General features: G+C 43.8%; 1 protein-coding gene across 2 annotated transcripts in view; it reads left to right on the forward strand.

Annotated features, from left to right (window-relative positions):
• Nucleotides 1-27143, forward strand: part of HSF1 (heat shock transcription factor 1) — a 314446-nt gene that overhangs the window by 199661 nt on the left and 87642 nt on the right. For both annotated transcript variants that reach the window (XM_069221019.1, XM_069221020.1), the window contains exon 9: nt 23075-23284. In XM_069221019.1, coding sequence (XP_069077120.1) covers nt 23075-23284 — 210 coding nt within the window. The remainder of the gene's footprint in view (nt 1-23074; nt 23285-27143) is intronic.

Consider the following 27143-nt stretch of genomic DNA (forward strand, 5'->3'; position numbering starts at 1 on the left):
ACACATGACATGGACATATAGAGCAGTGGTAGACTACTGGGGAGGCGTGGTGATGCAGCTTAAATGGGTGACCCTGGTCCATAACCAATGGTCAGTATAATGTTGCTTGTTGAGCAAGAGTCCTTAAAGCCAAACATGAGTTGTTCCCACATGAATACATGAAGATGGGCTTACTCCTGGTGAAACTTGACATAGCAATACACTGGATGCTGGGGAGAAGATCCACCATACTTAAATGGATAGCAGATGTGTTATAATGGCCCTGGCAGAGGAGCTCAGACCAAGGAGCGTTGGGACTGGTGACAGAATGTAGGAGGATCTCAGGAACTGGGCAGACATGATGACGCACATGCTGGTTGACTCCCAATCTGATAGTACCTGTGGTCAGAATGAATACTCTGTGGAAGACCTACTCTGCTTAATCTCATTTTTAAATTCACCTGTGTGGAATGCATCTGTAGATGCCCCTACACAGGGCTGGGATGCAGTGGGGCTTACAGACTAAAATCAGTATGGGTCCAGTCACTGGGAATTGTTGAGCGCGAGCTGCCTTCTATCAGTGCATGACTCAATGAACTGCTATTGCTTTTCCGATTGTATAACTTTACAAATAAAGGTTATTTTAGAAAAATATAAATTTGGTGTCATCACTTACCAGTTTATCCTGAATTCAGTTTCATACAATACTGGCCAACATTCTTGTTTAGATTTCAAACAAAAGTGGAGAGAGTGCCAGCACCTACAGTACTCTGCAAACTGAAGGCATGGATTGGAGTACTTGAATAAAAGCTTAATAGCAAATTTCCTATTGTTAACAAATCATTTGAATTTCTCCCAGGGCTGTACCAATAATTTTCACCACTTCAAGCTGCCTGATCAAAATATTTACCTGTAGCTACAGCGAGAAGATCAATCATACTATCTTCGCCATGCTCTTTCCACCTGTTTTATATTTGGTCTTTCCTCCCTAAATTCCACCGAGAACCATGGATTTGCTCTGTGCTTATTATTCTTTTAGTTTTATTGAAAGATCGATCTATTGATATCTTCAGAAAGACAATGATGAAATCCCTCAACCAGGAGTTAGGGTTGGGTAAGACTGAGGTAACCGGAAGTGCATTAAAAAAACACACTCAGAAGTTTTGTTAAATTTGATTGCTTTCTGTGCTCTATACAGTCTAATTTTCTCATTGTGCCTCCAATGTGCTTTGTTTAAAACACACATAACTGCAAATGATGTGAAGTAACGATCGTCCAAATTACAGGGGAACATTGCACCAATGGCACTAATCCCACTAGCATGAAATTCAAATAGTTTGCATGGCCCACGGAGTGCGTGAAAGACAGGTGCCAGCACATGACTAAAATCTTGTTTTAGGTCCTGCAGGTATGGCTGTCAGGTAGCTTTGCCTGGATAACAAACTAAGAAGACATGCTTGGCTCAGAAACCAGAAGTCCAAGTATAAGTTGTCAATATACCCTTTATGTGAAAGTCTATTTGGGCCAGCAATTGGCAGACTGTTGCAACAAATAAAGAAGGATAACATTACTGCTAATGCAGTGGAAGCACCGCAAGCTAGGGGTTCGTTCGGGAGAACAAGGAATCAATGAGGAGGTCCACAGTGGCAGCAAACTGCCCAAGGGAGACACTTCTTTTAGGACAAGAGGTAGGAGCCAGTCTGGGTGGGGATCTGACACCTCTAACAAATGACTCACAACTTAGGTCTCCACCAGCGTTTAACTCCAGTAGAGGACAAATTACAAGGTTTTATTCAGGATTGGCCAAAGATTACAAGTTCTAAACATTGAAATGCGTAGATGCTGCATAGAACTGGTGAAAATACTCCTAACATCAGAATATTGCTTCAGGAAGTGCACAATCTCCTAAATAAGAGGTCAGTAGGGAAACTACCAAGGGAAGAAAATGGTAAACTCTGTTTATTTTTCAAACTTGAAATAGGACCTGAGCTTGGGACCAAAGATTCCTGAAGAAGACACACACATTATGAATGACAACATGACAGAAGAGATCTTGCTGCTACAGAGGGGCACTATATGGTAATTAAAGAGCTCACAGATGTCTACTTCAGTAGTCTTATGAATATAACCGCAGGAAATACCTCAGGATTGGGGTAGGAAAAACTCATTACAGTTCATTGTGTTGCCCTTTGAGATATGGTCAGCACTGAGTCTTCACAAAATATCTTACTGTTGTAGAAGATCATTTGACACCTGGAATACTTGTGTATCCCAAACCAGATGACATGCTAGTAATGGATCAGGTGTTAAAGGATGTACACATGTATGTTGTCAGTAAAGGAGAAATACTTGCCTGATAAAGACAAAGATCTCCTTGATGGCAGGGCGAAACTCAAAAGGCCTAAGCCCTTCCAGTCCGAGAGTTGTGTACTGATGCAACTTCACAGTTTCTAACCATGGAAAGATGCTGGGAATGATGGCATCAGGCATTTCTCAAATTCCTTTTCCCAGGTTAGATATGAGAACCATACTAGAGGGGCTGGTGATCAAATGATCACCGCCAACAGTGGATTGTGAGGATCTAGAAGTTGTCACAAGGAGACTGCCCAAAGATTTACAGTGGTGGACTTTGGGAAATGTAACATAGGGCAGGCAATCGCAGTGTGGCGTTATCCATGGATGCATCCCCAACACAGGGTGGGGTGCACACATGGGAGACCTCTGGATCAGGGGATAGTGGATTTTACAGAAGGCAGCCTAACACTTAAATGTGTTCACCTTCAAGCCAGTATTCCTAGATTAAAGTCATTTCATGAAGACGTTGTGGGGATAGTAGTGCAGATCCAAGCATGCAGTATCACTACACTGGTTTACCTGAATAAGCAGGGGCTCACAAAATCACAAGCCCTATTCAGGCTACCACAGGCCATCTTGAGGTGGACAGTCCAGAAGGGAACCCTCGTAACAGTACTGCTGCCAGGACAGCAAAATGTATATGAAGACAGGCCAAATCCATGGCCAAGAATGCAACTCCCATACAAAGTAGCAATCTCCGAACACCTCAGAACCTTCGCAAACCCTACAGAATAGCCTAGGAAGCAAACCCCACCAACAGCTATAGTCACTTCCACAGTCCCAGTTCTCTTCACACTCTGTACACACACATTCAGAGGCTGGTCTTGCAACAGGTTATTCAGACCCTTATGATGCACCCTTGGCATGATTGCAGTGTTGATCCCTAAGATGACAATTCCTTAGAACTATTGCCAGTCAAGCCTTCTTCAAAAGATGACATCTCCCATCACACAGCCATCTGTGTGCAGCAGATCATCACATGGTTTAGAGGCGTGGAACCCAGCCCGCCTCATTTCGCTTCCTGACCCACAACCCTTACCCATTACACCACCTCACTTAAAGTACTCGCAAGACTCCTGGGCCCTCCATTCGAGCCGTTACAATCTTGTCCCCTTCAGTTTTGAAGCGTGCATCTTTTCTGGATTCACTTGCTGTGCATTATTCCTCCATCTAGTAGTTGGGTCTGAATTTTCTACTGTTTCTCCCAAAATTTTGTGTATCTTCTTTTTCCACCTTTGGTTGTCTGTGGGCGTTGACAGAACCTCTATTTTGGTGTCTCCTTGGGACATCGTCGCACTTCCTCCGGATGTTCCCACCTTATTTCGCCATCTTCAGATCTAAACCCCCCCCCCCCCCCCCCAAACAAGCCCCGACCCCTGGGTCTGGATATTTTCTTGGAGACGTCTTCAACTTGGGAAGGAACTTAGAAGAATTAGCAAAAAACTGTGGAAAGTCAACCAAGTAAGAAATTTCAGACACCGTCGAGGAGCAGACAAAAGGAAGACCAAGCGCATATTTTATTTTTTTTCTTCTCCGTGAATTCCCGAACAGGGGATGCCCTGCTTGATGGAAAAAAGTCAATTACAATTCTGTAAGAATTGCCACCATAAATACGCCCAAAAGGACAAACATCCGGTGTGTAATCTTTGTCTTCCTGTCAATCACACGAGTGAAGATTTTAACGCTTGCTCCGTGTTCGTGCCGAAGATACTGAGGGTGAGACAAAAACAGGGAATGACCCATCACACACTACAAGGCCAAAAATCATCACCATCACTCCGAGATCTGGGCCTTTCCAGCTATGACGAGAAAAATGTTGCAGAGGGTGCTGAAGGGGAAACTTCGGAGGGCGACCAGGACATCTGAGGTCAGAGAAGAGGCGCCGAAAAAGAGCTCAAAAGGGATAGGACAGTCACAATCCTCCGAGACACTAGAGTCTAAGAAATCAGACTCGCTACCTCAAAAGGGAGCCTAGGCATCGAAACGCTTGCCATCCGCAGGCAGGTCCCACAAAAGGGAGTCCCACAAAACCTTCAAAGGCATTTCTAGAGGAGACAAAGCCCCAAAAAACCATAGGCCATCAAAAAACGGGAAGGCAAAAGATGCCACTTCGTCATCAAAAGGCCTCGACTCACACACAAGTCATCAAAGCTCTCAATCTGATCAGACTACGAAGGGTATTTCGACATAGACGTAAAAAGAAAGCAGGTGTCGACCAGCCCTAAAGAGCAGGACATCGAAACTAAGGGAAAGGGGCTCGAGGCCGAAATGGCCTCGCTGATCTATAAGAAGAGAGTTTGACTAGTCTAAAGAATTCAGGATCCCAGAAAGTGCTTCGACATGGAAGGAGCTTCGTGAGGCAGAAGTTGAGGAAATTCGACCCCCCTCACACACCTGAGTTTTCAGAGGACGAGGTCTATTATGAAGAGGAAGATAAACAAGTTTTGTTTCAACCTTGTGAGGAAAGAAAATATGTTGAAACCAAATGGGATGATCTAGAAGGGGATTCTCCTGAGGAGGGTGTTAAGTCTTAACCTTCAAAGCCCCCACCCCCAGATGATATTGGGATGTACATCACAGTGATACAGAATGCAGCAGATAAGTTTAATGTGCAATTAGAAGACGATAAACCCCAGTCTTGTTACCTCTTAGAAACAATGTTGTCATCTCAGACAAGTAATCAGTACCTTCCTCTGCTTCCTTGTATTATCGGCTTGCAAGTCCTAGCCAGGCAGGGAAGCTTTTAAGGAGCAAGCTACTTGTGGAGCAGTCACACTGAGGACAGAAAAGAAATACAAGTTCTTGTGGAAAGATCCACCATACATTAAAGGTACTGTCCCAGCAGACTCAATATTACCTTGCAAGGAAAAGAGTGAATATTCCCTCAACATCGGGGCCACCCGCAGATAAGGAAAGTAAAAAGAAGGAGCTCATGGGTCAGACAATACAGGGAGTGCAGAATTATTAGGCAAATGAGTATTTTGACCACATCATCCTCTTTATGCATGTTGTCTTACTCCAAGCTGTATAGGCTCGAAAGCCTACTACCAATTAAGCATATTAGGTGATGTGCATCTCTGTAATGAGAAGGGGTGTGGTCTAATGACATCAACACCCTATATCAGGTGTGCATAATTATTAGGCAACTTCCTTTCCTTTGGCAAAATGGGTCAAAAGAAGGACTTGACAGGCTCAGAAAAGTCAAAAATAGTGAGATATCTTGCAGAGGGATGCAGCACTCTTAAAATTGCAAAGCTTCTGAAGCGTGATCATCGAACAATCAAGCGTTTCATTCAAAATAGTCAACAGGGTCGCAAGAAGCGTGTGGAAAAACCAAGGCGCAAAATAACTGCCCATGAACTGAGAAAAGTCAAGCGTGCAGCTGCCACAATGCCACTTGCCACCAGTTTGGCCATATTTCAGAGCTGCAACATCACTGGAGTGCCCAAAAGCACAAGGTGTGCAATACTCAGAGACATGGCCAAGGTAAGAAAGGCTGAAAGACGACCACCACTGAACAAGACACACAAGCTGAAACGTCAAGACTGGGCCAATAAATATCTCAAGACTGATTTTTCTAAGGTTTTATGGACTGATGAAATGAGAGTGAGTCTTGATGGGCCAGATGGATGGGCCCGTGGCTGGATTGGTAAAGGGCAGAGAGCTCCAGTCCGACTCAGACGCCAGCAAGGTGGAGGTGGAGTACTGGTTTGGGCTGATATCATCAAAGATGAGCTTGTGGGGCCTTTTCGGGTTGAGGATGGAGTCAAGCTCAACTCCCAGTCCTACTGCCAGTTCCTGGTAGACACCTTCTTCAAGCAGTGGTACAGGAAGAAGTCTGCATCCTTCAAGAAAAACATGATTTTCATGCAGGACAATGCTCCATCACACGCGTCCAAGTACTCCACAGCGTGGCTGGCAAGAAAGGGTATAAAAGAAGGAAATCTAATGACATGGCCTCCTTGTTCACCTGATCTGAACCCCATTGAGAACCTGTGGTCCATCATCAAATGTGAGATTTACAAGGAGGGAAAACAGTACACCTCTCTGAACAGTGTCTGGGAGGCTGTGGTTGCTGCTGCACGCAATGTTGATGGTGAACAGATCAAAACACTGACAGAATCCATGGATGGCAGGCTTTTGAGTGTCCTTGCAAAGAAAGGTGGCTATATTGGTCACTGATTTGTTTTTGTTTTGTTTTTGAATGTCAGACATGTATATTTGTGAATGTTGAGATGTTATATTGGTTTCACTGGTAATAATAAATAATTGAAATGGGTATATATTTGTTTTTTGTTAAGTTGCCTAATAATTATGCACAGTAATAGTCACCTGCACACACAGATATCCCCCTAACATAGCTAAAACTAAAAACAAACTAAAAACTACTTCCAAAAATATTCAGCTTTGATATTAATGAGTTTTTTGGGTTCATTGAGAACATGGTTGTTGTTCAATAATAAAATTAATCCTCAAAAATACAACTTGCCTAATAATTCTGCACTCCCTGTAGAATGAAGTGCAGCAAACCAGTGTCGCATTGCCAATTCCAGTGCTTTACTTAACAGGCACTAGGACGACATAGGGGAACTATTAAAAATATCTCCCTGACCAACATAAGAAGAGGGCAGCACATTTGGTGGAGAGTGGCAAACATATTGCAAACACTTGTCTAAAATCGGCCCTGGATGCAGCAGTTACGTCAGGCCATCAATTAATAATGAAGGCTACTCTAAGACGACATTCCTGGGTAAGAATTTCAGGTTTCAAACCTGAGGTCCAAGCGAACATAATAAACACACCGTTCAGTGGACAGCAGTTATTTGGAAACTCTGTTGATAAGTACCTAAATCAGCTAAAGAGACAGCAAGACTGCAAAATCTATGGATGCATTACAGTTTTGGGGATGATTATGAAGGGGCTGTTTCTCAGCAAGAATACTAGCCTCTAGGGGTAGCTTCCAGTCGGGGAGTACTCATCAGGACTTCCATGGTGGCATACAAACCATGTCCTCCCCGCAGGAGTTGGCAGTACCAACAAAAAAGAAGGAATTCCTTTCGAGGAAGAGTTAAAGGTAGAGGACAACCAGCAAGAGGAGGTTCAACTCCTACAAGCAAATTACTGCATTGCAACATCGACTAAGCATTAGTGAATCAAAACAACAGCAAAACAAAGTCCCATCACAATTCACCAATTGGTGGAAGTTTTTCTACAGGAGTGGAGGAAAATGAATTCAGACAAATGGGTTCTAAACATGATTAAATTCAGGTATTGCTTAGAGTTAGTAAAATAGCCACCATCAAAGGGGCCAAAGAAAGGCTACATTCAGAGGAGTAGACAAATCGACTTCTCAAAGAGGTCGTAGAGTTGCTAGCCCAGCAAGTAATAGAACCTGTGCTAAAGCAAGAAATCAGCAGAGGAAATTACTCAACATATTTCCTAATTCCAAAACTAGATGGATCACTGCGACCAATCTTACACCTCAATGAAAATTCAAGATGACAACTTTACAGGACGTTATTCCTCAACTCCAGGAAGGAGACTATCTAGCAACTATAGACGTAAAGGATGCATACTTGCACATAGTAATGATTCAAAACCCAAAACGTATCTCAGATTTGTGGTAGACAGAAGCAATACCAGTTCAAGATTCTAGCCTTTGGGATAAAAGTCGGCCCCATGAGTGTTCACAAAGTGCCTATTGGCCTCAGCAGCACATCTCAGAAGGGGAAGTATACATGTGTATCCGTACCTCAACGATTGATTAGTAAGAGCACACTCTTTCCAAAAATGCAAGCAGGACATTCTAAGGGTGATGGAAACTCTACACACTCTAGGTTTCTCGTTTAGCATAGAGAAGTCATCTCCAGAACAGGAGAAGATTTTCTTGGGAGCAAGATTGAATTCCATTCACAGAAAAGCATTCCCCAGCGAGAAGAGGACTCCGTCTCTATTGGAAGAAACTCTCTGTTACCAGAAGGGGATAGATCTGACATCAATGGCTGTGGGGAGATTGTTAGGAAAAGGAACATCATGCATTTCTTTAATCCCAATGTTAAGACTTCATATGAGACCAATTCAGGAATTGCTTCAAAATCAATGGTCTCCAGCGACGGGGGGAGTTGGAAATATCTTGTGGTTGTCATGCAGAAGGTTCGGGAAGAATTGGCCTCGTTCAACAGGGAAAACATTACCCGGGAAGGCTGTTTCTGCTACAAACTCTTTCAGTAACAATCAGTAACAATAACCATGGGCGCTTCAGGAGCTCACATGGGCTCTCTGAAGATCAGAGGAATCTGGAAGAATCAAGATGCAATACAACAAATAAATTTTCTGGAGTTAAAGACTGTTCTAGCCATGACAGCTCTTCGGAAGCACATTCACGGAAAGTCAATATGAATTTCAAACTAGCTCAGCAACTCTGTAAATGGGCAATTCAGAGAAACCTAGAGATTCAAGCAATTTCATGTACCTGGGAAGGACAATCACAAGGCAGACAAAGTAGACAGGCCTCATGCTCACACTAATAGGACCTCAATCACGAAGTGGCGCTAACTATTTACCATCAATGGATCGGTTTGCAAGTCCTTGAAACGCAAAATGCCAAAACTTTGCCTCCAGACAGCCACACCCTCAGTCTCATGGGAATGCCTTTTTGACAAACTGATCAGGGACATTTGCATACACTTTTCCACCAATACATCTGTTAAACAGAGTGATAGATAAATGCAAAAGGAGTCACATGACATTGATTCTAATTGTGCCAAGTTAGGCAAGAGAAACATGGTACTAGGAGCTAGTCTAATTAGCCCAGGGGACCTTTCAATCACTACTGAAAAGAAATGATTTTCGGTCAATGGAAAACTGACACGTACTGCACCCAGAACCAGAATATTTCATATTGACGGTGTAGCTCCTGAAGACTTAGGATTTGCATACATGAATTTGCCAGAAAAGACAGTGACAGTGCTAAGAGAGGCTAGGTGGCAAAAGGGAAAAGATTTTCATTTTGGTGTGTGAGAAATAAATTGAAAAAGGTTACAAGAGAAAAGACTGTTAAAATATTTAACTCACCTGCTACAAGAGGGTCTTACTTATGCATCCTTAAGAGTTCACCTGGCTGTTATAGTAGCTTATTCAAGGGGTCAAATGGGGAGACGTTTTTTTCACAGCACCAGTGGTGAAAGGCTTTTTAGAAGGAGCAAAAAGAAAAGCTCTACCAAGAAGGGTACCAGCGCCTACGTGGAACGTAGTTAGTTCTTACACAACTCATGAAAAAAAACATTTGAGCCATTGGACAAAGCAACTTCAAAGATGTTAACATTACAAACTGCTTTCTTAGTTACTATTACTTCCCTATGCAGTGTTAGTGAGTTACAGGCACTCACTATTCAAGAACCCTACTTTCAAATTCACAAAGACAGAATTGTCATGAGAAGAGACCCACATTTCATACCAAAGGCGCTTTCACAGTTTCACATTAACCAATCTATTCAAATTCCAGTTTCTTTCAAAATCCAAGGACACTAGCTGAAAGAACTTTGCACACATTGGATGCAAGACGGTCCATCATGTACTACATTGAAAAGACCAAACGTTTCAGAAAACCTCAGTAATTGTTTGTAGAGTTCTCAAAAAAGTATTTGGGAAGAGCAGCTACAAAAAAAAAACTATTGCAAGATGGACTGCAGAGTTAATTCAGTTACTTCACCAGTGCAGGTGAAGCATTAACTAAAGCACCTGGAGCACATTCAGCACTGAAAAAAGTAGCTACTATTGCCTTTTATGTCAAACACTCCATTACAATAACTATGCATGGCAGCAACTTGGGCTTCAGTACCGACGTTTACAAAACATTATTGCATTGACATACAGATGAACAAAGAATCTCAGGTAGGACAAAGGGTGTTAAAGCATCTATTTACAAGTCAGTGCCCATCTTCATCCCAACCACCACAGTAGTCAAACTGCCTTACAATCAATGCACAGCATGTGAATCTAGAAAAGGTTCACACTGCAAAACACAAAGTTTTCTTACCTGTAGGTGTAGTTTGCAGCTTGAAGATTTTCTGGATTCACAAGCGACCCACCCACCCACCTCCACTAAGAAGATGAGGAAGAAGGAAAAAAATAGATTCTGAAGATGGCGAACTAACCGGAAACATCCGGAGGAAGTGCGAGAACATCACAAGGAGACACCAAATGAAGGTTTCGTTGGCGCCCACCCAAAAAAGAAGGTACAAAAAGAAGACGGACAAAATGTTTGGGGAAATAGTAGAAAATCCAGACCCACCCATTAGATGGCAGAATAACGCACAGCATGTGAATCCAAAAAATCTTCAAGCTGCAAAACTACACCTACAGGTAATAATACTTTATGTTCCTTTCCTGGAAAGTAACTTTACTCCAGTATTCGAACTTTCATAGATTCACATGCTTGAATCATTCCCTGTCGTCGAGATGGGAGCCCCCGGTATATTTAATTAAGTAGTATTAACATAGGTTTAAACCTATAGGTCATTAGTCCTCTCAGTTTAAAACACTAGCAGAGTCATTTTAAGAAAAAAGGACAGAACTTCAGGGTCCACCAATCAGGCTACACTACCCTCTAGAACCTTTGTGAGAGAAGCTCCAGCACCTCAGATTTTCTACTGCACGTCATGCTAGGGAGTCTTCTCAGAGCTCTGCTCTATTCTGTGCATCTTTTGACATAACTTTAAGGTTATACTTTTCAAAGCTTATTCTGACTTTTTGTTGATAAAACCTTCAACATGTCTGACAAGGAAAAGAAGGGTTTGTTCAGATCCTGCAATACCTGTGGGAAAAAGAGATTACACTCTGAAGACCCTCATCAGGACTGCATATACTGCCTTTACCCAGACTACTCTGCCAAGGACTGCAAGGTGTGTTGCACCTTCTCTTCTAAGACCCTGAAGGATAGAGAGGGCAGGTTATTAATATGGCTGCAGAAACTAAAATCTAGAGGCAACCCAGTCTGATTCAGACAGCGATGATTTTTCCACATCTTCCAGAAAGTCATCTAGGAGACCTAGATCTCATTCAAGGTCTTCCCCAGAGCAGGCAAGAAAGGCCCACAAAAGACCACCTCAGGGTCTTACAAAGGCTGCAGTCCTCCTTCGTCACCTCACAAATTCTCCACAAAAGGGGAAAGAGGAAATGTCAGGAGTTCCGAAAGGCCTAGAAAATCATCATCTGTGCTTCCATCTAAGTCTGCTGAACCATTTAAAAGGCCTTCGACAGCTCCTACAGGTGACAGGCCATTGGCCAAAACTATACTGTTGACAAGAGCCTCATTGACGATGGCAGCAGTGAGTGCCATTCCACTGTCGACGACGGTTTCTACATTAATACAGTCGATGGACGCTCTGACGACATCGTCGACGACGAGTCTTCCACCATCAACAAGGACAATGTCGATAGTGTCATAGTCGATGAAGACCTACACATCGTCATAGTCTATGACCGTGACCACTGTCTCCTCAGTGCCGTCTTCATCGTCGACGACCCCGTTGATGGTAGCTTCCACCTAGAATCCATTGATGGTTAAGATTTCCATGCGGACAACATAGACGATTGCTCAGACTACACCGTGGACGAGGGAAAAAATCAGCAGAAGTCAGGAAACAGCAAGAATTACTTTGGAGCATACCTCTCCTAGTAAGATAACCCCTCTAATTCCAGCACATCTTTTGGATGGTGATGACGACTCTGATGATGAGGGTCCATTTGGGACAGTACACAGCCCCTCACAGATTAATGTAAAGTATCAGGATGATGATGAGGAGTACGGCAAAACTCATGATCTACAGTACTACGCAAGTGATCAGCCATACAGGAGGATTTGTATATGCCAAGCTGATTATTATTTGACCTCAGAGCGATGCTAGCAGACTGCAATAGGTGTTTTCCATCTTCAGAATATGTGCAATCTCAACCTCCTTCATTGACTATTTCAAGAGAAGCCACCACACGTCCGAGGCCAACCACTCTACTGCTGGCGAATGTGGCCACACTGGATATGACCAAACCACATAAGACTGACATATCGGAGGGTGAACAAGAGGAAGGTGAGCTTCTTGACAACCAGTCCGAGTGGGATGAGTATAGTATTCCAGCTCCTCCTTTTCCTTCACATCCAAAAGTAGATTCATCTCCAGATGACATTGGGGGATTCCATAATTTTATGGAAAGAGCAGCTAAGCGTTTTGCACTTCCAATGCCATCCAAGCAAACTGATTGTATTCTACATGATTTTAAAGAACCATTTCAGAAGTCAGTACGCTCCATGCCACTGGTCAGTTACACATGGGAGGAGGGTTTGAAGGTTATGCAAAACCCTGCTACAGTCTTAGCAGTACTTCTTGCTTGGGTCAGAAATACAAAGCACCGTAAGATGCCCCAGCATGCTTGACTGGTCACCCCCATCCTGATTCGGTGGTAACACCATCAGCCCAGAGAAGATCCAAAAATCCCTCTGCTCCAATTTCTGCAACTCCCGACAAAGAGGGCAGATGATTAGACAACATTGGTAAAAGATTTTCACCAATGTCTATTCTCACTATAAGAGCGGCTAACTCCCTGGCAGTGATAGCCAGATATGATAGACAATTATGGGCTGACATCGCCCCATATCTTGATCAGTTGCCAGAGGACATTAAATCGGAGGCTGGAAAGACATTGCTTGAGGGAAAATGCACATCGGTGGAGATATTAGATTGTGCGATGGACATAGCCACTTCGTCAGCATGCAGGTGCGGCTGTCCTCCGAAGGCAAGTTTGGCTGAAGGCCACATCATTCCATCCGGAAGTGCAGAGTAAGATTCTAGATCTTCCTTTTGATGGTCAAGCACTGTTTGGCAAGCATATTGATGAGGCATTGTAGTTGATTAAATCTGACACGGACACAGCAAAATCTTTGGGTACACTCCAGTTTCATAAGCCTTCCTTTCGAGCCTCAAGAGGGCGTGGGATGCTTTCCTACAGGGGAGGCTACCAGCAATTCAGATATCAGTTGTTTGCTTCCTGCTCTCAGCAATTTCATCAACATTACACCCAAAGACAGCCGCCACAAGCAGCGTACAGCAGGTCTTCCACCAGGGGATGGTCAGCTTGTCCAGCTAAAGACTAGGCTCGCACAGCAGGATGTGTCCAGGGCTCCGGCTACCCCCAACCACTTGCCCCCAATTCTAGGCAGAAAAATATCTTCGTTTCGCAAGCAGTGGCAATCCATAACATCGGATAAGTGGGTCTTACAGCTGATAAAGTGTGGACACACACTAGAGTTTGTCCAAATGCCTCCTCCCAATCCTCCTCGCAGAACTTCCCCGAAGTACCAGAACAACTCAAGAGAGAGATCAACCAAATGCTCCTCAAGGGAGCAATAGAAAGGGTGCCTCCATCACAGCGAGGAAAAGGTTTTTACTCCAGATTCTTCCTCATTTGCAAAAAGTGGAAGGACTGGAGACCGATCCTCGATCTCAGAGAATTTAACACCTACTTGAGAAAACAGTCTTTCCGCATGATCACACTGCGGGATGTCCTTCTTTGGTTGAACCAGGAAGACTTTGTTTACCCTAGACCGAAAGGATGCATATTTCCACATCCCCATTCACCCAGCCCACAGACAGTACCTGAGATTCATGGTAGCCGAAAGCCATTTTCAATTTTGAGTCCTTCCATTCGGTCTAAAATCAGCTCCCAGAATATTCACGAAGTGCCTAGCTCCTATTGCAGCCTTTCTCAGGAGAAGAAAACATCAAGTGTTCCTATACTTAGACGAATGGCTGATAAAAGCAGACACCTATTCGGCAGCACGCAGGTCAACAAGAAAGTACATTGCCTTACTCAACAGCTTGGGCCTGACTATCAACTGTGAGAAATCCAAACTTCAACCATCACGCATGATCACTTTTCTAGGGGCAAACGTGGACACTCAATCCAACATGGCCTTGCCCCACTGTAGAAAAACAGAAACTGCTATCTCTAGCAAAGTCAATACAAAGAAAAGAATACATTTCAGTACGCCTGTACAAGTCCTTATTGGGGATGATGTCTTCATGCATACCTTTAGTTCCTCTCTGCAGACTCAGAGTGCGCCCCTCGGCAAGAGCAGATAAATCTGCAATGGCTTTAGGTTTCAGGAAGCTTTGAAGATCAGATACAGATTACTCCAGCAATCACCAAGGCTCTGGTGTGGTGGTCTCAGGAACATCATCTTTCTATCTGTCTATCTTTACTTCATCGCACAGCCCCATGGACAATCACCACAGATGCCTCTCTGGTGGGTTTGGGAGCGGTTTTACAAGATCTACAAATAAGTGGCAAATGGCCACTGGAGTTGCAAACCATGCACATCAGTCTGCTAGAACTGAAAGCGGTCCGTCTAGCTTTAAAGGCTTTCCTCCCAACGATTGCTGGTTCAGAAGTGGTAATAAGGACAGACAACACCACTACAATGCATTACCACAACAAACAGGGAGGCACAAGATCTCTTCCTCTCTCCAGGGAAGCTCAGGAAATTTGGACCTGGGCTGTACAGCATGGCATACTACTCACAACATTTCACCTTCCAGGCATCCAGAACAGGATAGCAGACTCGTTCAGCAAGCAAAAAAAAACAATATGTCACGAATGGGAACTAGTCCAGTCCACAGTCCATCACATTTTTTCTCAGTGGGGATCACCCAACCTCGACCTCTTCGCCATCCGGTCCAACGCCAAATGCCAATACTACGCAAGCTGGCATCACCAGAGGGGATCATGGGGGAATGCGTTTTCCATCGCATGGTCAGGAATCTTTACATATGCTTTTCCACCAATTCCCTTGATACCGAGAACCCTAACGAAGACGAAGAGAGAACCATGCATGCTAATATTAAAAGCCTTGTACTGGCCTCATCAACATTGGTTCACGGATCTTCCTCTCCTGTCAGTGAAGCCTCGTATCTCATTAAGAATATCTTCGCATCTGCGAACAATGAACAACCAACAAATCTTGCATCCGAATCCTCAGTCAATGCAGTTATCAGCATGGCTCCTGAGCACCTTGAGTTTGCACACCTAAATATTCCGCAGGAGTGCAGAGATATACTGTCCAAAGCCAGAGCAATTAGCACCAACAAGACTTACTCATGTAAGTTGGAAAGATTTTGTTTGTGGTGTCATCAACAACAAATTTATCCTCTTTCTTCATCACCGGAACAGATATTGCCTTATTCGCTACATTAAGCACACTCAGGGTTTGCACATTCCTCCATAAAGGTTCACTGGCTGGGATTGCGTCTTACAGATGGTGAGACTCTTCATCTTTGTTATGGTTCTCTAGGTTGATTAAACGATTTCTGAAAGGGCTTTTCAGAGTTTTTCCACCATTCAGACCTTCTCATCCCTCCTGGAAATTAAATATTATTCTCGCACAAATTAAAAAGCAGCCGTTTGAGCCAGTCCATAGAGCTTCTACGAAATTAATTTCATGGAAGGTTGCCCTCCTTGTTGCTGTGACATCAGCCAGTCGTGTCAGTGAGATACAAGCACTTTCCAAACAGGATCCGTTTTTACAGATTAAACAAAATAGAATAATCTTGCGCACTAATCCACGTTTCATTCCAAAGGTCCCCTCGGATTTTCATTTGAATGAGCCCTTAGTTTTCAGGACATTCTTTCCAAATCCTACAACTCCAACAGAGAAGGCATTACACTCTTTAGACATTAAAAGATGTATTAAATTCTATCTAGACAGGACTAATGCATTTAGCAAAACCAACAAACTATTTGTGGCTTTCGGCGCACCCAGACGGGGTCAGCCGCTTTCTAAACAGAGCATCGCTAGATGGATCTCTCCAGCAATTCAATTTTACCATCAGGCAGCAGGTAAGCCACTACAAACCTCTGTCCGTGCACACTCAACGCGGGCAGTTTCCTCTTCAGCAGCGCTGTTTGCAGGTTTACTGCTATTTGTAGGGCAGCAACTTGGAAGAGCTGCCATACTTTTACTAGACATTACTGCTTGGAAGCATTATCTCAGAGGGGTAGCAGTGGGATAAGCAGTACTCAGGAATCTTTTCCAGTGAAGGTGAGCTATATCTTTCATTCCACCATCCTAATTGCAGGTATGCACATTGCCTATAAAAAAAATGTCTGAAATAAATGCTAAATTCTCATTAAAGTTTTGCCTATAATGTTTAGAATTTTTGATTAGTTATATCTGTATTTAAACATGCGATTAATGTATGTATTGAACAAGATAGTTGCGTAATACAATGTGCATAAGTACTGCTCACTTCTGATTCAAGCATGTGAATCTATGAAAGTTCCTATACTGGAGTAAGAAAATTAGTTACTTACCTGTAACTTTAGTTCTCCAGTATTTAAATCTTTCATAGATTTACATGCGACCCACCCTCCTCCCCGGATATCCTATACACACTTGAGCTTAGAAAGTCTGAGGTGCTGGAGCTTCTCTCAGGAAGGTTCTAGAGGGTGGTGTTGCCTGATTGGTGGACCCTGAAGTTTGGTCCTTTTTCCTTAAAATGACTCTGATAGAGTTAAACTGCGAGGGCTAAGGGCCTTTGGGTTTAAACCTATGTTAATACTACTTAAATATACTGGGGGCTCCCATCTCAACGGCGGGGAATGATTCAAGCATATAAATCTAATAAAGATCCCAATACTGGAGAACTAAAGTTACAGGTAAGTAACTCATGTTCTTAATAATAGCTATTACCTCACTCAAGCGTATAAGTGAGCTACAAGCTGTCACCTTACAAGAACCTTTCATTCAGGTTCATGCAGATAAGGTGGTACTTCGAATCAACCCCAAATCACTCCATAAAGTGGTCTCTCCGTTTACCTCAGCCAAACAATTAAGCTACTAGTCTTTCCCTCACCCAGACCAAATAGCAGAAAGGGCCCTTCAGACCCAGAGTGTCAAAAGGTCATCAATGTACTACATTGATAATCTTTTTGCAAAACCCACCGTTTATTTCTTTTTCAAAACCACATTGCGGACGCCTAATAGCTAAAGCTGGTCTAGTTAGATCAGTGATATTTTAAATGTGGCCTGTGGGCCGCATGCAGCCCTCCTGACATTTACATGGGGCCCCCAGGTCAGTAGCAGCACTGCACTGCTGTTTAGTTGTCCTAGCATTAACGTTCAGAAAAATGTTACATAAACGGGCAAGCATTTATTTACAGGTTAACTGAAGTTAAAGAAAGTAACTAGCTAAGGTGTATAAGGTGTCCTGCACCGCTTAACTTGAGGAACACCTTTGTTTTTAAATCCATCTTGCAACAAATATAAGATATAGTTTCTCAGATTCAAAACTTGTTCTTCATTAATATGCAGAAGCATTTCACCTTAGTACATCAAATGATAACCGGGTATTGACAAGTATTTTCTTTTAAAGCGATACGTTTCAAACGAGAATGTAGAAACATCCATGGTTCCCTTCACCCTGATAACAGTGCAGATAGTCAACTAAGAGGTAAATCAGTTATTATATGCCCCCACCCAGGTGGCCTGGGTTGTTGTTATACATCACAACATAATAGTTTATTAAATCAAGCACAAGGGAAGATTTTCTACAACGCTCCTCCTTACTCCGTGTATTTCCAGGCCCTCCTATAAGTGCTACTGAAGAAAAAAGATGAAAAGTGAAACAAAATAATGGCCTGGGATCATACAATTTGGTCATATGGGGAATCTGGGATTGATCCTGGGTTTTCTGGCTTCATACTGTGCAATTCAGCCACTAGATGTACGTACTTTGTGTTCCCCATGGCCAACTTACATAGCCTCCATCAACTGCCACCCTGTAGCTCCCGGTCATACCAAGATCAAAATTTTGGCCCCTGGCAAAGTGTGTGCGATAGATCGTTAAATGTATCCAAACTTGTTACCTTAAACTTAAAAAGGTTGTCCTTGCTACACCCAGGCCCACTCTACTAGGAAGAAGGGGGCATGCATGGTTTTCTTCAGGAATATTCCTATAGCTGACGTTTGTAAAGCAGCTATATAGTCCTCCCTACACACATTTGCTAAACATCGCTCTATGAATATATATATATATTTTTTAAAAAGATCTTTGTATTAGGATTTCTTTTCCATAAGCTGCAAGAAATGTAGGGTGGATATTCTTCCCCATCAACAAGGTAGAGTTAGCCAAACAGTATTGAACTCTGTTTCACTCCATCCACCAACCAGCCCCCTCTTTGAGAAGCACTCCTTTACAGTCTGCGCAGAGCATGTGAATCTACAGCCACACTTGCTAAAAAAAAAAGGAATGTTACTTACCCTGTAACCATCTGTTTGTTGGATATGGTACTGTAGATCCAAATGGTGTCCACCCTCCTTCCCGCAGTCAGTGACTGGTTGCACGTCCGCATCATGTTTCCATTATACAATGTGCATGGTCACCGTGTTTCACACTACCACTCCATACTTGAAATCACCTGTAGTATGAAAAATACAATCTAACAGTGGAGTCGGTGTCCATGTGCCTTGCCAACTAAGGACGGAGTTACAGGGTACTTAGTGACTCAAAGACTTCTTCAAACGTAAGTAACTTTCAATACCTGAGCCCAACGCTAGATAGCAGGAGTATGCAGAGAATGTGAATCTAGATTAATAGAAGCTGCAAACGGATGGTTACAGGTGATCTATTCCTCTTCAAGTAAAACGCCTTTTGGAGGTTACCGCTAAGGTGAAAAATGTGCTGTAGCGTCCATCAAAGGAACAACTTAGATACATTTGGTAAGACTCTCTGCCGAACACCTTCTGGCCGCACATTTATACCGACCTGCCCCGCGCCCTCTTCTGGTAGCGACCCTCCGCATCTTAATAAGGTTCCAACAGCCTGTCACCGACGCTGCGTGTCTGTGGGCATGGATTGGCGGAGATGTACCTGATGCCCGCTATCAGAGGTGGCACCCACATGCGGGCCTGTGCATTCCCTTCCGGGCCGTGAAGGCTGATGGTGCCCCCTATGGCTGGTTGGGAGCAATTGCTGAAAAATATATCCGTGTCCAATCTGGCGTGCGGAGTAAATCAAAAGATGGGGAACCCGCAGTTTGAGTATCAACCAGAAGGAGCATTACCAAAGATAAGTAAATTGTTTCATTAAATGTATACACCCGATTTGAATTAAAATATTATTCCAGGATTTCCTCCAAAGCGTTTTGCACAAGTGCTGTTTCAACACGTGCTCGTAAGGCAGACATTCAAACTGATGGGAAATAAAGCTGCCGGCATCAGCAGTCACGGGAGCGTAGTTGGGGTGTTCCACCCTTCACTTACACAGCTCTGCCCCCCAGATAATGCTACAACTCTTCCCCCCCCCATACCCCCCTTCGCATTCCTGTGAGCAGTAGTACAGGTCTCCTGCAGTTAGAGCTTTTATTTATATTTGTAGACTCAAAATGCACAAACGTTGTGCTGATGGGACTTGTTTTTTTATTGCGATTGTTTTGTAGATGCACATGATGTGCTTATCCGCCATCTAGTGGTTTGAATCGGAAAGTACATCTTCCGCAGCACGAGGTTCTCTCTGAATCCATAAATTGTTAAATGTCTGCCCGCTTGATGGGCCCGTGAGCACATTAAAACAAAAATTGATAATAGAAGTAGTGGTGGATGTAACACTTAATTCAGTGTAGCGGAATTACCTAGGAATTCAACACGATTACGTTTGAATTACGCAAGAGGAGTAATATTGCGTTTAGCGCAATATCTTAGAGCAAAAATGTTCTATTTCGTCCAAAATGGACACCAGGATGTATTTTGAGCTACGAAGTAGCACTAAATGCAACAGAACATGAATAGCGAGCTCTCGCTGTAGGATTTTTCCCAAATTACGCTTAATTAGATGAGCAGGAATAATTGCGTAACTATCAGTAATTTGGCATCGGAGACTAATGTGTAATTACTGAAATGACTACAATTACTCTAGCACAATCCTAACTCTGCGGAGCCCTAAATACAAGAGAACATCCCTGCATAGTTCAGCATCTTGTGCCTTCATTGCAATCAGCCAAGTGTACCATGCATAGCACGTCGGACGGTAAACCTCACTGTTTGTAATCAAAGGGAGATGAACACAGTGACGAAGTGCCCTTGCCCCTTAGGTTATTAGTCGCTGCGCTAGCCCATCACGGAGTCAGGGAGGGCATTTGATTTCCTGCTGAGTTCGGCAGGATTCTGAACACTTTCCACGTGCATTGACGGCTCTTTTAGAATGAATGAAATCTGTTTTTTTTGTGTGTGTTTTTTTTGGTTACATAGGGCATCTCTGGAGCCCAATAGGTCGATCACTGGGAGTGATTTTTTTATCTTTTGTTCTCTGAGGCATTTTCTCTACATCCTTCTGTTACTCACCGTGCCTTTAAGAGATCCCATCCCGTGGAGGTAAAATGTCCAGGGCAAGCACCCAGGTATTGGTGCGGTTTGTCTTCTGCCCTTACAATATTGAGGACGTGGCCTGTGCCGCAGAATGTTACGGGGCTAAGGGTGAGGAATGGGTTCGCCCAAGAGCTAAGAAAGAGAGGATTGCAAAGTGGGGCAGGTTGACCACCATTCTCTGCCAGCATGTTTCTAAGCGCTGCTTTCATCGCTTTAGGGTTGAACAGTTCACATAGTTGTCCTGCTCGCGTAGGCCCGCACCAAGGCCCTAGACACACTACTTACGTACATCAGCGTTGAGTTAGAGTATTCTGAATGTACGCGGTTGATATCAAGGAGTCATCGATGTTGATAAATGTGTTCCGTTGTTGGCTTCTCTGACTCTTAGAATGTCTCCCCAAACGTTCCGCGCATCCCCAGCATTTGTTTATAGATCTTGGAAAACAATCCTGTCCCCCTCCTCTTTACCAGACCCGCTCAACCCTCATCGCAAGAGCTTCACTCCCACTTTGCATCTGCAGATGTGTGTTACACCCACACCATCCCTTCAGGCACCCCAGACTCTGGAGGGATGAATAGGAAAACACAATTCTAGATGTCTTGTTCCTTTTCCCTTCTTGAAACGGGAGCCCCAGAAATAGCAGCAGCCGCAGCCTTTGCAGCAGCAGAAGCTTTCTTGAGGCAGCGGCCCCTGCAGCCTCCTTGAGGCTGACGCGCCAGCGGGCACAGCAGCTGCAGGAAGCTTCCCCTGGCATGGCGGAGGGAACCAGACCATACATGGCTGTTCAGTATTGTACAAAAAGGAAACACAATTTGTGATCTCTGGTACCCCGTCCGAGATTCCTCTCTACAGTGTTGGACTGTCTGTTTACAGAGCTTGAGGTCCTGTTGCTGAAAAGTGTTCTCGGATGTCCCAAATCACCCCAAGAACAGGAGCGTTTGCTCCTGCTAGTTTTTAATTCCAAAGCAAAGGACCAAAGTAGATGTTCTCCCCTACCTTAGACTTTAACATGCCAAATAAATGCATCAAAAGCTCTTAATCAAGGAAGCTGCATATGCAAGGTAGCCCCATCGACGATGTACGTTTGAGTTGAGTGCTGCAAAAAGTAGGATTTTCCTTCCTTTAAAGATAAAAATGAAACCTGGCTGAGTCGGCACCTACGGTCTGAAGGCAGCCCCGGTCCCTGCCTGAGGTGCATGGCTGTGCTAGCAGCTTGCCTTTTCAAAAGTGAAGAGAAACCTTTGTGTATCCAAATGTAAACAGCGGGATCTTCGACACCTTCTTTGCAGCTAACTGATGAAGATGGATTCACTATCATGCGTGTCTCTAGGTGGGTGTGAGCACATCCTTGGGCTCAGACTCCTTCACAAGGAAGGAAGCGTCTCCTTTGCAGGGGAGCTGTCTGCCCACCCACTAGAAGGGCTTTCCGGTCCAGTTGTCATGTCCTCCACTTGACAGACAGGTCTTTGCTCATCTGGGCATTATGGGCTCTTGTATTTTGCGGTTTCTAAGGTACCAGACGGCATGTGAGGCCTTATCAGGAGTAGTACAATCACTGGTGTCTGCAGACAAGTTACTGGGATGATAGAATCAGAAGACTGCGTTCGTCTTTCGTCCCTGACACGATGATGTCTGCTGAAGAATTTACTCAAGAGGCTTCCCTTCCAGTATTGACAAATCATCGTTCAGACACCTCTTCAAGGCTGCTGAGGCCACATGGATGATTTAAGTGCTGCTGGAAAGTGGTCTCTGAAAGTGAAGACATTCCACATAAAGAAGTTAGAGTTCTCCAGCAGTGGACGCTTCATATATTTATAGTGTTTGAATCATTTTCAGTCCTCAAGCTTGGAGTCCCACAGTAGTCCTAGGTAGGCAGAGAAAGCTCCATTAGAAAAGCTGAAGCCATTAGGGCTCGCCAAGTATACAAAGTGCTGCTCTGATGGTCTGTAGAGGGGTTGGTTGCTGGGCCTGACATTTGACCTTGTGAAGCGTACGTCTCACGCAGCTTACCAACCCCTGCTGCGGCCTGGCGGAAGTTGGCCTGGACTTGTACTTTTCCACATACATTGGAAGTTCAGTATTTTATGACGTGAAACAATTATGAAATGGATGCACTACTGATTGTCTGGACACATTGCTTGATGTTTGAAATCTATTTAGTTTTCTAAATGTTGGTGAGTGATAAAACATTCTGACATATCTGATCTCATGTTGAGTCTCTTAACTGTTTGATTTCTCCTGATTATAATTGTGTTTTTGTTCTTTGAGCTCAACGGACTGATTAAAAACGATCCTTTGTGTCTGATTTCTTCTCTTCTGCTAAGGATGAGTCCCGTGGTTCACATAAAAGAAGAGCCCCTCAGCCCGAGCCCCCAGATAGAGGAAGTTTGTCACATGGACTCTCCTCCCGTCGAATCTTCACTTTCGCCCTCCACTTTCATAGACTCCATCCTTGAGGAGAATGAGTCCAGCATCACCACGAATAGCTCTGCACAGCCCCAGGAAAAGTGCCTCAGTGTCGCCTGCCTTGACAAGTAGGTGCTTCTCTCCGCGCCGTTTAACTTCATCCAGTAGAAGTAATGCGAGAGCTGCATAGGATGCAGGAAGAATACGGACAAGGCATTCTCATTTAGATGCAGCTCTCGCCTAGTCTTCTTCCTGTGTTCACAACTAGTGATGGAAATTGTGTGGGAAAGGGTTATGTGGGATACATTCACTGAAGACAACATTACAGGGCTACAACGTGGTCTCTAACAAGTTTATGCTCTTGTTATATCCCTTTTCCCCCACAGATACAGACTTTATAATTTGCTACCAGAAACATGAATACTTACTTTTAAGGGCATACAAATGTAATCTCAGTTCCAGTTAGTACCTGTGTTGCATGGACCATCTAAAAGCTTAGCACATTATGATTGAAATGGTGTTTATTGGTGCCTCTTGTCTTACTGCGAACGCGTCTTGGGGTAGCCATTGTTTTCCTTCCATGTGGCTGCTGGGGCTCTTATTGTGCTGCAGGACGTGGGGTGTAGACATACTTCAGACATGCTGACTTCCCGTGGAGTTGGATACGAGTGAAAGCTGCCTTCTCTCACCTGGATAAGGCACATTCCTTGTAGGCCTGGACCAGTCCAGTGTTTGGAGTCGCATTGCTTGCATCAGAACACAAAGATTATTCTGCTTTGGGCCTTTTAATACAATTAACTTCTCCTTCACTAGCTATTGAATTAGAGCGTGCCTTTGTCACCGCGCTAATCAGTGGGAACGTGACTCTCCCCTTCCCTTCTGTGGGTAGATGTTGTATTCCAGACCCCACCTAACCTTGGTACTACCTTTGCGAAGGTAGTGGTTCTGGTACGAATGCCTGACAGAGCTGATTGGGACAGTGAATGTTTCAGAGGCCTACTTTATCCCCTCCTTCAGTAGCACTGCGAGTCAGTGCTGAATAGAGCCCTGTCCAGGAGTGTGATATGAGCTGTGTTGCATTTACCTACTCTTGTTTTCCAATGAGACTAATGCATTAGAAGTATACTCTTTTTTTTAGAGAAGTCTCTTTTTGGTGTCAACATCCTTGCCCGTATTGTGCAACTGTTCAAAACTGCTGCAGGTAAACAACTGGAGATGATAAATAAGAGCTACTGCTAAAGTGGAAATAGGGTTGTAGTGCTTCTTTCCGTCGTAACCCCTCGTAGCGTCTGCATTCGGTGTTAGTGCTGTTTGAGACCGCCTTTGTTAATGGCTGGGGTCCTTCCTCGTGGCCTCATGGAGAGTGCTGGTACCCCAGACTTCAGGAGATGTCTGTGGCTATTGTGAGGGTCTTCCAAGTGCGCCAGTGATTGTGATGAGACTTAACAGAGCACTGGAGGCTTACATTGATTCCTCTTAATGTCAGTAGAACCAGGTCAAAGCTGAGAAATCCCAAAATACAGTAGGCGCATAGTTCGGGTTTAGTGACCAAGAACATAGAGTAAAAAATAAATGTTAGCTTGGGTACCAGACATTGTCATCTCTTGTCTGCTGCATGCTTTAATCATATCATGCTTCTTTGAAGTTGTCACTCAGCATTGGTGGATAATGGGAAGACCCTGCAGGAGACCATTGGTTTCATCTTAAGATCTCTAAAACCTGCTTTTGGGTAAGAGTTACCTACTTCTACTCCCAGTCAGAACCAAGTAGTCGTCACTGGCTGTTCCTGTTTATAGGGAAGTGACATACACTTTACGGTGCCCTGTTTGATTATTAGGATGCTTTCTACTAAGGCCTTGATCGTAGATTAACTCTTTGGGGCCCAGTCACTCGGCTATACTGTATTAATATGTTATATTTGTCTAGCATAAAATGGAGCTTAGACCTGTGTGTGTGTGTGTGTGTGTGTGTTTTGGGTGTTAAACTGGGGATTGTAGGTGCAGCACAGACTCTTTAAGGGAAATATACAAAAAGTGATGGATTCAATGCTTGAATTTATCTCAGCCACTGGTAATTACTTGGGACTACATCCCAGACCATTCTTATTTCTTCCACAGCGCCACCTCATATTAGGCCTAGTCAAGTCAGATAAGACTCTGCTCCAGTATGAACCGCCCTGCATGAACTGCGAAACGGGGTCCTCTCTGAACTGGAACACAGACAACCCAAGACTGCAGTGGACATGAATGAAAACCTATAAATAGGGAGAGCACTTCTTGTGTCGTGACAAATACTTTAGGCCTGGTCCGTAGCCTCTTACCAAGTTCTCTTGCATTAATGTTTCAGCAGGGATGTACCATTTAAATTAGGATAATGGCACTCTTCAGTGAAGGTGAATTGTCAGACCTTTCCAGGAAGTCTTTTCTGTAGTAGTAGGCATGGAGAACGTGTATTCCAAAGGAAGGATCCATGTGTGGATCAATCTGTCTTTGATTTATTTCTGAAAGGCAGTGTCTTCTGAACTACAAAATATGCTTCGAAATATGATCTGTGGATGGGAGCCACTGTAGTGTTTGGAGTCCTGGCCTAATATGATCTTGACAACAAAGGCTGACCGTAAGCGATGCCTTACTCTTCAGTGCTCTCTGAAATTTAGAAAGTTCCTTTTCTGTAAAAGCCCAAGGAGAAACTGACCACTGCGAGACTTGGGACAGTTTGCCTGGGTTCCATTCAGCTGGCATATGCAAGTGAGCATATTTTTGATAACTCCATTGGCACAGTGTGTCTGAAGTCACTGTTAACAGAGCATTCAGGTTTTGGGTTTTCTGTACTGACATGATGTCCTGGCTGGATCAGTTCGAATCTTTGGGGTGTTAAAGTATGATCTCTGGCTTCTCGCTGTTCATTCAAAGCCAGTTCAGCTTCATCCAGGGATAAACCTCTTTCACGCAGCTTGCTCTTTGAAAAAGGCACTCAGATGCATATCCAGGCGTTGTTTTCAACAATATTGTGGGCTTCCAAGAGTCTGGCAAGTTTGATGTACAGTACCAGAGACTCCACACTTGTTGATAGCAATGTCATATAATGTAGTGGCAGTAGTAGTTAGTATAATACACCCTCTAAATGTTGCCCATTTTGTATTTCCCAATTCCCTGGGACAGGCGTACATCAGGTTCCCTACCTCTGTTTACCAGGGACCACAATGAGAGTAATTGCTTTGCTTGTTGTGCATTTTAATGGAAGAAACAATTAAAATGAAAATGGATTTAATGTGGGCACATTATACCCACAGGGCATTCAGCGCTCTGGAGTCTTCTCCGGAGGCATTTAAAGAAGAATTGGAAAGCACCAAAATGGAGGGTGTGGAAGGAAAGAAGTTCACTCCTTCTCCATAGTTGACAGGATGAAGGAGACGATCAATGCATTTCCATTTGAGGCAGACTGAGTCAGGGGGAGGGGAGGCGATTCACTGGGCTGCTTGAAATCCTAAAACAGTCAAATTCCACAGGCAAGACTCAACCACAAGTTCTCACTTATCAGGCACATCATGTACTCCAAATGGTTTCCAGTGCTGGACTGAACTTGAGTACCAGCTTCGAGAATCTGTAATGCCTTGATAGGGGCATCAACAAAAATATGTGATGCCAACCACATAAGCAGTATAGGGCCAGAGGTTCTGGCCGTCCTTGCGACAAGGCTGTAGGAAGTTGGCTCTGTATATACTATCTCAAAGTGAGAGATAGTGTGCACAGAGTCCAAGGGTTCCCCTTAGAGGTTGATAGTGGCAAAATTAGATAATTCTAATGCTCTGTTTTGTGGTAGTCTGGTTGAGCAGTAGGCTTAGCAGAGGGTAGTGTTAAGCATTTGTTGTACACACACAGGCAATACATGAGGCACACACACTCAGACTTAACTCCAGGCCAATAGTTGCTATGTAGAAAAGTATCTTTTCTTAATTTATTTTAGAACCACAAGATTTGAAGTAAA

This window comes from Pleurodeles waltl, chromosome 2_2 (genome assembly GCF_031143425.1).
Source record: "Pleurodeles waltl isolate 20211129_DDA chromosome 2_2, aPleWal1.hap1.20221129, whole genome shotgun sequence".
NCBI lineage: Eukaryota > Metazoa > Chordata > Amphibia > Caudata > Salamandridae > Pleurodeles > Pleurodeles waltl.